Source organism: Mizuhopecten yessoensis, unplaced genomic scaffold (genome assembly GCF_002113885.1).
Source record: "Mizuhopecten yessoensis strain PY_sf001 unplaced genomic scaffold, ASM211388v2 scaffold11165, whole genome shotgun sequence".
In the NCBI taxonomy this organism is placed as follows: domain Eukaryota; kingdom Metazoa; phylum Mollusca; class Bivalvia; order Pectinida; family Pectinidae; genus Mizuhopecten; species Mizuhopecten yessoensis.
In genome coordinates this window covers 794,121-811,187 of record NW_018408912.1, presented here as the reverse complement: position 1 = coordinate 811,187, position 17,067 = coordinate 794,121, and the positions used below count along the sequence as shown (strand labels likewise).

At 35.6% G+C, this 17,067-nt stretch overlaps 2 protein-coding genes across 5 annotated transcripts; one reads left to right on the top strand and one right to left on the bottom strand.

Moving 5' to 3' along the window:
- Window positions 1-796: 796 nt before the first annotated feature.
- LOC110467217 lies at window positions 797-6,230 on the top strand. Its single transcript, XM_021524227.1, has 2 exons — window positions 797-2,099; window positions 4,954-6,230. Exons 1-2 carry the CDS (start codon window positions 2,097-2,099, stop codon window positions 5,968-5,970), a joined length of 1,020 nt encoding a protein of 339 aa, XP_021379902.1. The 5' UTR covers window positions 797-2,096; the 3' UTR covers window positions 5,971-6,230.
- Window positions 6,231-6,707: 477 nt separating this feature from the next.
- On the bottom strand, window positions 6,708-17,058 carry LOC110467216 (tripartite motif-containing protein 54-like). Of its 4 annotated transcripts, XM_021524225.1 has the most exons (10): window positions 16,966-17,054; window positions 16,724-16,806; window positions 15,743-16,181; window positions 13,902-14,386; window positions 13,454-13,567; window positions 12,713-12,925; window positions 11,608-11,630; window positions 11,022-11,191; window positions 10,605-10,639; window positions 6,708-9,705 (listed from the first exon to the last, which is right to left on the bottom strand). In XM_021524225.1, exons 4-10 carry the CDS (start codon window positions 14,373-14,375, stop codon window positions 8,899-8,901), a joined length of 1,836 nt encoding a protein of 611 aa, XP_021379900.1. In that variant the 5' UTR covers window positions 14,376-14,386; window positions 15,743-16,181; window positions 16,724-16,806; window positions 16,966-17,054; the 3' UTR covers window positions 6,708-8,898. The 4 variants fall into 4 exon arrangements, with proteins under 4 accessions (XP_021379900.1, XP_021379898.1, XP_021379901.1 ...); XM_021524223.1 differs by lacking the exon at window positions 15,743-16,181; XM_021524226.1 differs by lacking the exon at window positions 15,743-16,181 and having other exon boundaries at window positions 13,469-13,567.
- Between the last annotated feature and the right edge of the window lie 9 nt (window positions 17,059-17,067).

Genomic DNA, 17,067 nt, shown 5'->3' with positions numbered 1-17,067 from the left:
TATCTTATCCATTTATATATGTTAATATATATATATAATAAAATTTGTTAAAGCTAAAGCTCAGATGACCTAAAAACACTGAAACATTTCGTACAGGTGTAATCTTACCAAACATTTATCAACAAAATTAAGAATAATTCACAACATGTGGTAAAACTTAGTGTTACAATGCTCCAAGGTAAGTTAACATATCAATACTCTCATGAAAAATATTGTGACTGAACAAAATTCACCAGGAGGATGGTTGAGTGGAGGTTTGAAGTAGTCAACATGAGGCCCAATGGGCCAGCATCACTCATTTGCTATTAATCTCACACTTCTTACCTATAAAGTGGACGTAAGTCAAATATATCTAAATGGACTAAATAAAGCTAGACTAATTATCTTTACCTATGACCCTTAGTTATTCAACAGAACCTGTTACAAGGTTTGACCCCATTGACCTTGAAAGTCTGACTTCGTAGTCCTTAATACCAGTAAGCTACTGACCAAATATCATCACCCTGTGACTTTTTTGTTATTGAGAAGTTGTTAAAAGATTTCTCACATTTGACCCGTGTGACCTTGAACATCGGGTTAGGCCAATTATTTGAACAAAATTGATAGTGCTTCACTCTTGAATGCTACTGACCAAATATCATCACCCTCTGACTTGTGTTATTTTACAACAATTTTAGAACAAGTTACTGGTATTAAGATTCGGATTCTTTATTAGCCGATTGCCATACGACTCATAGGCGCAACAGTAATACAAGTACATAGAGCAAGTCTGACCCCCCCCCCCCCCCCCCACACACACACACACACACCCAAACACACACACACACACACACACACACACACACACCACACATCTACATACATAATTAGGAGAGTGATAACGAAATACTTGAACACATTATAATACAAGCGTACATGCATACATAATCAGTAATACTTCAATACTAAATTACTAAATACTAAAGACTACAATTATAAATACTAAATACTTGAACACATTAAGGGTTTTCACGTTTCCTCGTAGCATAATATAGGTATTTCCCAGTGTTACATAGTTCTTTGACATTATTTACACTCAATTTTTTTTATTAATTTGAACACACTTGGATTTCTGTAGTAAAACTCTTTTATATATCTAACCCTTAACTCTTTATAATATGAACACTTCAATATGAAATGAAATTCATCCTCTACATCACCGTCATTACATCTGTTACACAATCTATTTTTTCTACCAATTTTTCTACGACGTCCAGTCTCTATATTAAGATAATGCACAGATAATCTAAACCTAGTAATCATGTTTATATTTTCTTCAATAGGCTTACATAAATAATATTGTATACCAAAATTATCAGCAAGATATTGGTACAAAAATCCTTTAGATGAGATTTTAATTCTACTAAGCATATTTTGTTTATTTACGTCTTATAATCTTTGTTTTATTACATTATATGCAGCAGATACAGGTAAATCATTTTCAAACATTTAAAATTTTCTTACAAAATGCTAAATGTACCTTCTCTATATCATATGCATTATGGAATCCCCATATTACTGATGCATAGCCAAGGATACTACTAATATATGTATCAAAGACAGAACAACGCGTTTCTATATTTAAAGAATAGTTTCTTACAGAAGACATTAGTGAAAATAAAGCCTTTCTACCCTGGTCTGCTGAATGTTTCTTTAGTTTTTACCATTATATTTCATCAGAACACATAAATACTTAAACTCGTCAACAACTTGCAGTGGTTTTTTTATCATTTGTCCACCGTTCGTTGTTTTTTTAAATTTCCACCGTTTCTAAAGCGGAGGCAACACGGGGAACGTCGATCTTTTTCGAGGCTTTCAAAGTACTGGAGAAATGGGAGAGTTCCCTTTCTACGCCCAAAGAGGAGCGGTTAACGGAAGTATGCCTGGAGCGCCCGGGGGTTTCCATCCCTCCTCAGCAGGACCGGTCAACAAACAAAACTCGACCTGTTTCTACTGCTACGGGGCCGGACACTGGGCAAGCAACTGCCCGAGGAGAGTCAGAACCACCCCAACCCACACCCAGAGTGTCCCCGCAATCAAACAATGAAGATCAGAAGATGGTAAGCTATCATTTGAATGAAGTCGTATCTGTAAAAAATACGTTTGTAAATCAAAATGGATTTGTTAAAGGCAGTCTCAAATCTTGTCTGAAGTTTTGGAAAACATGTCTAAAAGCTAGGGATTATGTCTGTAGTGTAGTTGAATATGGGTATTTAATTCCGTTTATTGTGGAACCTGAGTCGAAAATAATGAAAAATAATAAGTCGGCGCTTACGCATAGTACTTTTGTCAGTGACGCTATTTCTGAATTGCTCGCGAGCGGTGTAGTAGATGAGTGTGTGTCGCCTCCCTACGTAATTAACCCACTGTCGGTTTCTGTTAACAGTAAGGGCAAGAAAAGACTTATTTTAGATCTAAGATACGTCAATCAGTATGTAGCAAAACAAAAGTTTAAACTAGAGGGTAGCAGAGAAGCACTAGAATACGTACAACAGGGGTTTTTCGGATTTAAATTTGATTTAAAGTCAGGATATCACCATATTGAAATGCATCCAGATCACATAAAGTTTTTGGGGTTTTCTTGGACAGTTGGAAATAAAGTGAAAAATTTCGTTTTTAAATGTTTACCGTTTGGCTTGTCTTCGGCGCCACATATTTTTACGAAAATGTTGAGGCCTCTAGTCAAAAAGTGGCGGTCGGAAGGTCACATGATGATCGTTTACCTTGACGACGGGTTAGGAGTTGCCCAGTCAATTTCTGCTGCGAAAACTTTATCTGATATGGTTCGTTCCGATTTGTTGTGCGCTGGTTTCGCACCGAATCATGAGAAAAGCGTCTGGACGCCAGTACAGAAATTAGAGTGGCTAGGTTTCATATGGGACTTTGTAGGCGGTGTAATAGAAATAAGTGTCTGTAAAAGATCTGAGATTAAAAACTTGGCTAATGAGCTCATCGGTGAGACGAGCGCAGTATCCGCGCGTGCCGTAGCTGTTTTTACAGGTAAGGTCATATCCGTGTCGCTTAGCCTGGGACGCGTATGTAATTTTCATACGAGGGAGTTACACAAGTGTATATGTCACCGTACCTCTTGGGATTCGCCGATGTGCCTGTCAGATCAAGCTTTGCATGAGTTGCAATTTTGGGAGCTAAATGTCCTTAGTTTACCTCCGAGTATATTCAACCTTAACACACACGCAGTTGACCACGATCTTCATATCTTTACTGACGCTAGCGCTATCGCGGGCGCAGGCTACTGTGTTGAGCTAAACGAGCACATCTCTCACGTCATGTGGAATAAAGATGAGTCCGGGCAAAGTTCTACTTGGCGAGAAATTAAAGCAGTAGAGCACACTTTATTAAGTTTTGGACAAATTTTGGCCAATAAATCGGTGTTACTTTGCACCGATAATCAGAATGTGCCCCGTATATTAGAGAAGGGAAGCATGTGTATTCACTTACACAGGATGGCAGTGAGCGTGTTCGAATTCCTCAAATCAAATAACGTGTCTTTGTCTATACAATGGATTCCCAGGGGATCTAATGTTTTAGCTGATCAGTTTAGTAAGATCTTTGATTTTGACGATTGGGCAGTAGAAGAGAGTACATTTTTGTATTTTGATAGAATATGGGGCGAATACACCTGTGATCTTTTCGCAGATAACAACAACAAAAAAGTCACGTGTTTCTTTTCAAAGTACGCTTGCGTAGGTTCAGCTGGAGTAAATGCGTTTGATTTTGATTGGTCCAAATTTAACTGCTGGGCGGTTCCACCCATTTACCTTATCGCTAGAACTGTCAATCATTTCCTGAGGCGTAGAGCGCACGGGACTTTGGTCGTGCCTCATTGGCCATCGGCGGCCTTTTGGCCTTTGTTGTCATTCAGGGGTGGTAAATCATTCAAGCCGTTTGTTATGGAATGTGCTTATTTTGTAAAACCCGCCATTTTTTTCCGTGCAGGTTCCCACTCTGAAAGTATTTTTGCAGAGAAAGTCTTCCATTCCAACGTGTGTGTTTTAAGAATAGATTGTCGGTAGACATATTATCTGCGGCGTCGAGTACCCGTACAGTTTTATACATTCACATTACTATAGATTTTGTGTAACGTTAGGTTACTATAGTCAATGATTATCACTTCAGTGTAAAATTATTAAGTGTAATAGGTGGTTATCATCTTTATGTACAGTTATGGTTGTATAAACCAGTGGTTGTCACTTCAGTGTAAATTTATTTAGTGTAATAGGTGGTTATCACCTTTATGTACCGTCATGGTTGTATAAACCAGTGGTTATCACTTCAGTGTAAATTTATTTAGTGTAATAGGTGGTTATCACCTTTATGTACCGTCATGGTTGTATAAACCAGTGGTTATCACTTCAGTGTAAATTTATTTAGTGTAATAGGTGGTTATCACCTTTATGTACCGTCATGGTTGTATAAACCAGTGGTTATCACTTCAGTGTAAATTTATTTAGTGTAATAGGTGGTTATCACCTTTATGTACCGTCATGGTTGTATAAACCAGTGGTTATCACTTCAGTGTAAATTTATTTAGTGTAATAGGTGGTTATCACCTTTATGTACCGTCATGGTTGTATAAACCAGTGGTTATCACTTCAGTGTAAATTTATTTAGTGTAATAGGTGGTTATCACCGTTGTGTTACACTGGCATTTTTTAGTTTTGTGTATTCGGTGGTTATCGGATTAATGTAACATTACAACTAGACAATTGTTAGCACATTTTGCAGTTTCATTAATTAGCGGAGTTATGAGGGTTTACTGGGTTAATAATTTTTGAAAAGATATAAACAATCCACAACGTTAGTAAGCTAAGTTTCAGATTGTGTTGGATCTTAATGTTAATATTTTTTTTTTTTTACTTTTTTTTTCTTTTTTTTTCTTTTTTTTTTTTACAGAACACTGTGTTATTAGGGCCAGTTTGGTCAGAGGTTGAGGATATGAAAGGCCATCCTTTGCTTTGTGAAGCAGCATCTAAATTGGAATCTGTGTTAAAGGCCAGCCATGCTTCTTCTACAGACAAGCAATACTGTTCGAATTTCGCTAAATTTAAAGATTGGTGTCGTATTACAGGCCTGGGATATCTGCCCTCTAGAAGTAGTACAGTAGCCGTATATTTGTCTTATTTGGTTCAACAGTCAGTCTCGGTATCTACCCTTAATTCACATTTCTATAGCATAAAGTGGCAACATGATTTCGCAGATTTGCCTAATCCATGTACAGACAAGTTTGTTTTAAAATCTTTAGAAGGAGCTAAACGTATTCTTTCTAAGCCTATTTTTAAAAAATCTCCCATTTCTGTGGAACATATAGAGTCCATTTTTAGAAAGTACGGAAACTCGGAAAACGTTAAGGATTTACGGTTATGCACTTTGTGCATTTTAGGATTTGCAGGGTTTTTCAGATTCAGTGAACTAGTCGATTTAAAAATGTCAAATTGCGTTTTGAAAAGTTCACACCTTGAAATTACACTTGTTCATAGCAAAACAGATGTCTATCGTCAAGGCAACGTTGTGGTGATTGCGAAAACAGGGAAGAAAACTTGTCCAGTTGCTTGTTTTGTGAAATACATTACAGCTGCCGGGTTAAGTTTTGGTGCAGATTCATACATTTTCAGAGCTGTTTCCTTTTGTAAATCTACAGGAACATATAAGTTATGTAGTCGAAATCAAGCTCTTTCTTACACTAGAGTTAGAGAGATTTTTCTGGGCGCAATTTCGGAAATTGGACTAAAAAAGTCAGAATTTGGTCTACATAGCTTGAGGGCTGGTGGCGCCACTATAGCCGCTAACAATGGCATTTCAGAGAGATTATTTAAAGCACATGGCAGATGGGCCAGCGAGAAAGCAAAGGATGGTTATGTTTTGGATGATCTTGATCATAAAATTTCTGTTTCCGCTAATCTTGGCATTTAAAATTTTATTCCTTTGATGTTCGAAATATTGCTGTACACGAATCTCGCAGGCTATTAAATTGTAAAAACAATTGTTTGGTTTATGTTATTATTGCTAAATAGATACGAAATGATTTATGTACGGATGAGGAACGAAGGAGAACATAAATGAATTTCGTTTCGTTTGTAGTGTAGTTCTTAAATTCGTGCTACAGGTGTAGTGTAGCACTTCGCACGTGCATTTAGTGTGTATTAGCATTCGACGAGATCGTTCACAGCAGTACGGACGTGTATTTATTTTTTTTTTTTTATATATAACAATATATATATGTATGTATAAATACATATATATATTATAAGGTAATAATTCATTGAGCTTTAATAGATACTGTAGAGTGGGTTGAAGGGGGTAATTTCATTTGGTATGTACTTTGCTAATTGTAACTTTTGTATTTGTAGAAGTCACGGTTGGTTGAGATATATTCATATTCCAGTGACAGTGTTTTAAGTGTGGCGTTCGGGAATGTGTATTGGACTGATTGAGTGGACTCTGAAGTACATTCCTGAATTTCGTCAAGTGCGCGAATCTTGTGAAACATGAAATATTGCTGTACACGAATCTCGCAGGCTATTAAATTGTAAAAACAATTGTTTGGTTTATGTTATTATTGCTAAATAGATACGAAATGATTTATGTACGGATGAGGAACGAAGGAGAACATAAATAGCATTGAACAGACGCTCCAGACAAGGCAACAGTATATCTTTACCTTTAATAAAAAAAATCATTAATAATAAGATCTTTGCTACAACTCTTATTAGGTTTTAAATTGTTAATTGCTTTCAAAATTTCATCTCTACTAATAATTGAATCTAGTTCCTCATATACAGCTTCCTGGTCTAAATCAGGTTCTAAAACATTCGCATCTCTGCCACCCATGAGGTTAATAAAATATTGATAAAATTCCTCATTTTCTACAACAGAGCTATTACTGGTTGTTTTTTTCTTAGCAAAAAAATTATAAAAATGTTTTGGTCTTGATCTTTTTAAACGATCCACATGTCACCTTCTTGTTGTTTATAAATACGTTTAAGCCTAAACTCCGTGAGCTTATACCGTCGTTTCGCATTTGTCAGAGCCTCCTGATATGCAACAGATTTGTTCTTATTAAAAACACTTAAGGCTCTCTTATATTCAATAAAAAAAAGTTTTACATTCTTCTGTAACCCAATGCTTATCAACGACTCTATTGTTTCTATTTCTAAACTGGGAAGGGTAGTCATTTGTACTGCTATCGTTCTTACAATAAGGCACAGTGCAATCATTTATAATATTACATATATTTGAAACACATTAGTTAACTAATAATTGACTCGACAGTTCAATATCCAATTCTTTCTCAATATTTTCAATATTCTGTTGTAATTTATCCAGAATAAGATTGGCATTTGCTTCATTCCACCTAGCTGTTTTACATTTCGATCTAACATGATCTCTGTATTTAAATATTGACACACATTTGGCTGGTCAGGTATCGGTAGCCTTATAAGTATATCAAAAGACAAGGCTGAATGATCAGATAGAGTGTTGAACTCACCTGAGGAAAAGGTTCGGACACATGTCATATATTCACAATCGACATGTAAATAATCAATAAGACTTGTACCATTATTGCTACAAAAAGTAAAACTTCCTTCTCTATCGCTTCTATGACGCCCATTTACAATGCGCATGCTGGTTGATTTGCATAATGACAACAATTTTCTTCCAAAAGTGTTAACAGTTTTGTCCATGTTATTACGTTCCGTGATAACAGAATCATTATTGTATTCAAAAACATAACCATTATCCAACCTATTTAGGCCATCATTTATAATAAAATCATACCTAGTACCTGTTCTAGCATTAAGATCTCCGGAAATATATACATTGCCATTCGTTTTATAATGACTAATAGAATCTTCGAAAACATCGATATCACGGTTATGGTAAAACACACTGTTTTCTGGTGGGAAGTAACAAAAACATAGTAATAAAGACTGTAATGTACTATTAAGTTCTAGCCAAAAAATACAATCATGCATATCTAAAAGCTGAATATAATTGGCGTAATTAATTTTATAGAAAATAACAACACCACCACCTTTCCCGGTAGTTCTTGGAAATACATAAGCATTACAACTTATATTAATCACTCTTGTTGACCCAGATGTTAGCAAGCAGGAATCTTAATGTGGGAGGAAACCAGAGTACCTGGAGAAAACCCATGTGATCGGGCAGGTGAACCCATAACTTTTCACGTCCATGGCGAAAGGCTGGTGCGTTATCCACTGTGCAACCCAACCACCCAAACACAGGTACATTTTACCCATGTGACCTTGAATATCTGGGTAGGCCATTCATTTGAACAATCTGATAGCCTTTCATTTTAGCACAATACAAGAACTTGCCAAATATCATCTCTCTCTGACTTTTGGTTAGTCGGAAGTTATTTAAAGGTTTTGACACATTTGACCCCGCGACCCTTAAAGTGGATTAAAATCATTCAAGATCACTTCAACAAACCTGATAGCCCTTCCCCTCTGCATGCTACTGGCTTAATGTTATCACCCTAGGCGTTTATGTTCTTCAAATCAAATCATTTAAAGTTTTTGACATAGAGTATCTGACCCCTGTGACCGTAAAAGTAGATTAAGGTCATTTTCATTTGCAAACTTTGACAGACTCCCTTCAAGGATACTACCAGCCAAAAAAAATGACTCTAGGCCTTTTGGTTCTTCAGGAAAAGTTGTTTGAAAATTTTGATATATTTCACCCATGACCATGAAAGTAATGTCAAGGTCATTTCTGTTTGCAAACTTTATCGGGCTCCATTCAAGGTAGATACCAGCTAAAAATTTATTAGTACTAAAACATGCCTCCTAACAGTGGAAAGTAAAATTGTTCAGTTCACTCAACATCACAGTGTATTTCGGTTCCCTGGGTTATCCCAGCATCCTTTAGTGAGCAGGTATCAGACTCACTTAATAGGTTTATCCAAAAGTTCGTACTGGTACCTCCAACTTTGATTTTCATTCGCAAATTTTTGTTATCAAAAATCTTGAAAATTCTGTGAAATTCCTGCTTCAAGAATCCAAGTGAATCTGATTTACTATAATGCTGACATGACCTTTGACCAGCACATGCAAGAACAACTTTCATTGGATAGATCTCTACACTAAGAGCTTCAGAGAGCAGTCCTTCAGATATGACTTTGTGTTTGATTGGCTTTTGTCCTTCTTTGAGCCCATACCACTTCACAATCCTTGACCATCCAGATTCATTAAGAGCAACAAAATCATATCCCTCCAACAAATTTGCACTCAAATTATCACCAGTTTCCATGATGGAAGAATTGTCTACCGGGCCCGGATTAATGCCATCTCCTTCCCTCTTATTTAAGAAAGTCTGACATTTTTCTAACCAAGCTTTTGAAACTATGTAAACTTCTGAATGTTTCTTCAATGATTTGCACACCATTTTCTTTAAAAAATCTCGCTGCGTCTTCTTGTCAGGCTGTTTAACTGTCGATTCACTCCTGGGTATGGGGATCTCAGTGTCTTCAGCTTGCCTATAAATCTCATCTGCTGCATGAATCAGTTTTGGACCCTCTGTGTTTGGTTTCACAGGATCAGTAGCGTTACTGGTTAAAGGATTGGAATGCTGCAGTTTTCCTGTTTTATTTGGTATCATTTTAGACTTTGAGTGCAAGTTAAGCTAAAACAAAAAGAGAAATTGCTGTAAAGCATTTAAGGGATTCTAAATGTACATGTAATTAATCAGTAAAATATCTTTTGAAAACATTTCTGGGATCTTCAAACTTAGAAATAGCAAAGTTAGTGAAGGGAAACGATCCAACATCACTGGTTGACAATAACTAATTATTATAAGAGAGCATAAGTCTTCCAGTGGATAAAGCATTAAGAAGCAAAATTTCCAATGAAATCACTAAACAAAATGTTGTGCTGATCCATGTTCAGTTACTGAACCTTTCCCACTGCCTTGACCTTTTGATTGGGCTATGGACCTGAGTGTATTATGTGACATACTGTCTTATCAAGATATTCTGTAAAATATTAAAAAAAAATTGCAATAATGTTGATCAGAGGTAACAGTCTGGACATCTTTGACTGCTTGTACTGACCTTGACCTTTGTGATGCAGAATTAAGAAAGTCATGCTACATGTCATGTAGTTATAGTACACAATGTAAAAGTGATGCATAACTTTTTTTTACCAGATTTGATACAGATAAACCTATGATGTTTCAAAAGAAAATGTTTTGCCAATTTGATAGTTAATACAGACAAGCTTTTGACCTTTGATCCCTTACCATGACCTTGACCTTTGAGTTACCGACCTTTTGATTATCTAGTTATGAAACACATCTATAAAGTTTTGTGAAAAAATCTTCAGGAAATCAGAATGATCTACATGATGTAGATATGGGCAGATGGATGAGTTATACCCTACACAAACAAATTCTTTGTATGTGTATTTTTGGAGGTGGGTGGGAGTGGGGGTTGCATACTAACACCAGTTATTATCGAAACACAAAAACTACAAATGCCAGAATACCTGAGAATTTCTGCTTTGGTAAAATACAACCATACTTACACCTTGCACTGCACTTTCCAAGCCGAATGAATTATCTGAGAAAACAGAATGATGACAAATTTGGAAAATTTGATGAAAAGAATATTTCCCCTTGTGTTAATTAATTTAGTTACATGTATTTCCCAAGCTTTCTCTAGATAGAACCTTTTACTTAAAAATAATTGCATCACTGCAAGGTTTGTTGGCAAACTCCAAAGAAGTATATCAACAGCAAAGCCATGAACATTGTACATATAAAGTATTTCATATTATTTAACCAACATTACACACCTAAAGTTAAAGTGAAAGTAAAACTACATTTAAACATAATTATAACAAACTCTACAATGTTCAATGTTATTATATAAATCTAGGTCCCTTCACATGCAAACTACAATCTATCAATAAAGAGACTATAATAGAGAGAGTTTATTGTACCCGATTGTTTGTTAACGGAGACATCCAACTTGTCCAGATCACTTGTCATCCTCAACAATGTGTCACATATATCTTGTTTTGAGCGTGCAGTTCGTGGATCATCTTTGTACCAGGGACCTACAGGACCTGTCTTGTAAAGCTCGGACTCCAGTTGTGCAAGCTCCTCATGTCTGTAACATATAATAGGGCACCAACTGTATGTGTTTCCCAAGTAAATACCACCAGTAACTTATAACACATAACTTTCTTCCAATTACTCCACATATAGCGATCATCTGAACTACATTCCACTTTATTCCATTTCAAATATTAAAGGCATAGAATACAAATATTGGAAATTGGTTACAACAGGAATATGCCTTGTAAAATAAAGATATGAGACTGACTTATCTCCCCTATCCTTATTCAATTTTTCACAAACAAGTCCTGTAATATAAAACTATAAAACTAAGCACAACTGAAATTTTATTTTTAGAAGGAATGGTATACAAATAAAGGTACTTAAAAGCAGCCATCACTTCGAATGCAAAACTGCTAGTGACTGATCACAATCATTTATAGAGAAGACAAAGTGGGATATACTTACAGTTCTCTGCACTTGTTGAAATCCTGTAAAGATAAAGAAAATTATATAGAAATGTAAGCCAGTACGTCCATGACCCCATAACCCATTTTGTAATGTGACTTAATGTGGCAGAGTGAATATCATTGTCCCACCTGAACAAAATAGCTAAATATGACCTTCACTCCACAACACCAAAATAGCTAAATATGACCTTCACTCCACAACACCAAAATAGCTAAATATGACCTTCACTCCACAACACCAAAATAGCTAAATATGACCTTCACTCAACAACACCAAAATAGCTAAATATGACCTTCACCTAACAACACCAAAACGTTTGGGTTCCTCAAACAGTAGAAAATCCCCTCAACCAAACTACAATCAATCTATGAAGTTTTCTGTTTCTAACTCTCTAATAACAGTAAAGAAGCGTTTTTCACACAACAGGTGAGTCACTTTGTCCTCTGGAGGTCTTGAGTATTAAGCTTCAGGGTTTCTAGGTGAAATGATACTCAGCTTACAGTCCTGAAAACAATTTTTACACTGTAAATGCTGACTTTGACCTCTAAATGAATAGGGGTTCTCCTCGTCCCAAGGCTAGGGTAGTCATTCTGAGAAATATGATGAAAGCCTGTCTGTTGTGCATACTAGGATATGGATCTGTATACTAAGTTTGGTTGAAATGGAACCAGTTTCAGATTAACCAATCAGAAAACAGTAGCCTCATTAATTGTGTGTAAATATGCATCATATTGGTGATTGAACTTAACCTTAAAACTTACCATTATGTATGTAGTATGAACAATGTACATACCTAATATGGTTAAAATTGAATCAGTTTTATGGTAGTTGTGAACCATTTAACCGATCAGAATCAAGCAGCCTCTTTAATCACGTTTAAATAAGCACACATCAAATTGATAACCAAACTTAGCCTAGATCCTAATTGCCATGATGAATGTGCAATCCAAATTTTGTTTTGATCTGATACTTTTAGGGCTGTTATTGAATGAAAACAAAAGCGTGAGAGGTGGACAGACAGGCAGACAGACCGACCAAATTAAGTTAAATACAAAACAACATCCAATGAATGGGATTTTGTAAATTTTTGGACACCACTTACTGGGTAGTATGCGACAGTCATCGCTCGACTCTCAAGCTGTTTGAGAGAATCCTGCTGACTATCTATTTTCTGCAATTCTGTTTTGAAATAAGAACAGATATCTTCATTCCTGGTTTGTAAGTTTGAATTCAGCTCTGATTCCTTTTGGTTCAAAACTGATCTCAGCATACTGAAAGTGTCCATCACAACTTGCCAGTCATTTATGATCTCTTCCTATAAAAATGGAAATGATGAAACTAAACAACAAATAAGAGAACCTTAGGGTACTATCTTGCTGCTATTGAAAATTCTTTTTAAAGATGAAATCTTTAAAATTATATTTCGCTAAATTCAACCACAAAAAACTTCCCAAACTCAAGATTTTTACTCTAGCAGTGATAAACCTACATGCGAGTCCTCAGTCCTGTACTCATAGAATTTCTGGAAATAGTTAAATTTAACATAGTGGGACTCATTGTTTTTAGCAATACAGTTGAAAAGTACTCATTAAAATAAAGTGTAGATGGATCACTGCTACCGGGTAGCTCATGTGCATCAGCAATACTCAAGGGGCTAGGCTCAAATATTATCAAACAAACATTTCATTCATCATTACTTAATATCTTTTAAAATAAAGAGTCATTGATAGTTCAGTGAAAGTCAAGCAAAATCATCTACATGAATCAATAGTGAAAAAATCTGTTGAAGCATTTAGTATCCAGTATCGCAAGACAAAAATCTTATTTTCATTTTCAAATTTACCAGGATTTCACTTGCCTCAGCACTGTTTTGACAGACAATAAGATCTTGTTGAGTACTGTCAAGGCAATTCTTCAGTTTAGTTATCTTTGGCAAGACTGACTGCTTCACTTCATCCTAGAAGAATGATATCAATCCTAGATATAGCTTGTTGAATACAAAGTGTGTTTTAAATCACTGACATTAAAGCTCTATTTATTAAAGAAGGAAAATGTTTTAACATTAAACTGAGCAAAACTAACACAAAAATGTCCAGTGGATAACCTGAATGCTAAAAGCTACAGGCTCTAACTCCCATCATATTTATTAACGAGGCTTACAAGATATTAGTTAGTTACCTAGAGTAAAGATCAGGTAAAAATTTACACCAGAAAAGATGTTTTATTTTTTGTTGTCAAAACTTCCATTTCATTTGAACATTCAATACAATGTCATTTGAAAATTGATTTACCTTACAAGACATGACTTTATCCTCTAAATCCTGGGTGTGATGGCCTTGGTGATCAACGAGGCATTTGGTACATAATGCTTGGTCACAGGTGTTACAAAACACACTCAGGGATTTCCTATGAACCTGGCACACTACACCTTGATTTTCATGTCTTGATCCAGCTTCTGAATCTGTACTTTCAGGCTTACTGGATTGAAACCTACTAATTATATTTGCTAAAACACAATTCTTTGGTAGTCTAGAAATGAGTTGATCCTTTAGGTTGACGGCACATCTACACGAGGGGCAGTGGAACTGTGTCCCCTCCGCTGTGGAGGTGTCTCTGTGTTGCTGTATGTGGATGTTTAGACACTCCCGACAGAAGTTGTGCTGACAGGGTAAACTAACTGGATCCTGGTACAACTCCAGACAGATAGGACAGGATAGTTCCTCTTCTAGTCCCATGTCTGCCATTTCCTCTATCACACAGGCCATCCCCCATCAATCTGAACCAAAATACAAGATGTATGAAATTTAGGAAACTAGAATATTTACATCAGATTGATTATTTCTGGAAATTTAATTCCTGATATTCCAGTTTTCTTCCCAAGTTAATCTTAAATGATCTATCAATATTAGTCCCTTGACAAACACATTTTAACCTTAAAAGATTTTGTATATTGTCTTTCAATTTCGGAAACAACTTTCTATCTGTATGGTCTTAGATTGCAAATCATGTAAATGTTATTTTTTCTAGTGATAATGGAGACAGGGAAATTTAACAATGAGAGATGGAAGACTTTGTTTCACAATTCATTCAATCACAGGATAACAATATTCATATGTTCTCTACATTTATCAAATCAACTGCAGGGTATAACAGACCATCAAGACCATTTGTTTAAGATTTGGTAAGGTGTGAGATAGGGAAAGCTCTTTTATTACATACTTGCTAATCTGTAACAGCCCCCGCAGTATCACACCCGAAAAACCTGTATCGGCCCGCAAAACCCATATCACACCCCTTTTGGATTATTTTTTTCGTTTTTCAATATTTTAAAAAGGAAAATAGATCATAAGATAGTAGTTTTTATTAGTAAGTATGTAATAAACAGAATAAAACACGCCTTTTTCCATAGCACACCAAGTATCAACCCTCGACCAATATCAGCCCTTGGGCTGATATTGAAGTCTCGGGTTGATACTGGGTGTGCTATGGAAAAAGGCATTTATTATTCTCTATGTATCGACCCTTCCATATCTGTATACGTGTTATGCTGCTAGGCCAACATGTTGAAGGCCCCTTTCATGTATCCCGTTCAACCGTTTGGTCTGTTTTTAAATGTAACATTTTTTGGGTATAAATCCTGGTAGACTTGCAAATGTTTATGCAGGCATTGCAAGGCTTTGTCAAGGCTCACCTGAAAGCAGCAACAGATTTTTAGATCCGAACTTATATTATAAACGAACAACTCTGGTCCAACCAGTTCATATGGATCATAATAAACAACTGCGGACTAGGTCTCAAAAGTGGTAATCCTTTTCAACCAAGGACAAGTGTGAAATATATCACCAATAAAACATATCAGAACAAACAGTATCATGCTGCTTCCTTCATGTTAACTGAGATACGGATGTTACAGAATATTGCCTGTTAATAGTTATGAGTGTTTTTTGGGTAGAATTTGTGTAGCTGTTGATGGATTTAAAAAAGTTCATTATGATCACTCCTGTGATGCTGAAATCATACATCATGTCAAGGTCTTCCAGTAATTAACAGAGGGATACACACATTTCAGTTTATTTCCCATAAGTTGTTTTTATACATTAACAAGAGATCCCAGAGGGATCTTGGTGCCCACCATTGTACCACCTTCATTAGTTCTATGTCAGTGCGATCTTTTCTCTTCTTTTTTCTTATCTGTTTGATCAGTTTTCCTGTCCGCCATGCATCTTAATCACTCTTTTGAACAACCTCAAAAGTTAATTCAAAAGTTGGACCAATAGGAACCATGGGGAACCTTCATGTGAAATTTGAGAAAGATCCCTCCAGTAATTTCTAAGAAATAGCGCTAACAAAAATTGTTTAAGGACTGACAGATTGACGTAAGGACCATGGACGCAGGGCAATTTGAGAACCTGATGATGGGGGCTAAAAATCTAATAATCTAACTTTTCAACCAATCTTGTTTGCATTTTGTATTCAGTGCGTATGTCCATGATTATATATTCAGCATTGTTTCATCTTAACAAAGATGTTATGAAACATCCTAGTTTTAGGAAACTGAAAGTACTGGATACCTGTAAATACATCAGAAAGATGAAATAAATACAATCAACCTCAAACCAGTAAGTGCATAAGGAAACAAATTAACTTTGATTCGGGCATGTCTACTAATTATAATCTAAAGACACATACAAATACTAATTGTATATAAATGATATACTAATTGTTTTCATACACCATAACACTATGGAATTCCAATACACAAAAAAATCAAAAGAGGCACCATAATTTCTAATTAAAATAAAATCACCATAAAATACATGTAACGTTATACAAACCACAAATCATCGAATTCGTCCCATTTTAGCCTCTTTTATCCTATAATAACCATATCATATCAAACAAATATGATCGTACATACAATGTATATCAATAAATAAATGTATATGTCAAATTTTTTAACAGATACACTGTTCCGGAACGCCTAGTTAATTTACTAGTTATAGTTAGCAGTAATGCTTTTACAAATCTGCATATAATTATATAAACGTCATTTGATAAATTAAAGCAGTATAACAGATAAAATCATTCAAATCAATTGGTATTTAGGACGAACCTCTCAGTAGTTCTGATGAGTGCATGTTCATAGGCCTAGGGCACCTGTACTTGGTACGGCCTACTTCTGAACTTACCACGAAACTGGAAAGCGAAAGTAGGCGGAAAGAATGCAGTTTAGTTACAACTTATTTTGATTTTGATTTCGTCTGTTCCTAGTACCTTCTAATCAAAATTATCAACCCATCTTTATCCTTACAAAATCGATTATTTAAACCCTTTATCAATCATAAAAATACATACCTTGAACCAAGGACTTAGATAACAATCTAATCTAATTCCGTGCTTGAACCTTTCAGTTTTTATGACTCTTTATCAAGTTATTTGGACAACCGGAAGTCACTT

Bases quoted from the DNA above. Each gene is read 5' to 3' on its own strand.
- LOC110467216 (XM_021524224.1), bottom strand. From the start codon at position 14,375: ATGGCCTGTGTGATAGAGGAAATGGCAGACATGGGACTAGAAGAGGAA. The intron at 12,926-13,453 runs GTAAATTTGAAA...CCATTTTTATAG, and splicing joins CTGAGGCAAGTGAAATCCTG to GAAGAGATCATAAATGACTG. The intron at 11,631-12,712 runs GTAAGTGGTGTC...TTATCTTTACAG, and splicing joins TGACTGTCGCATACTACCCA to GATTTCAACAAGTGCAGAGA.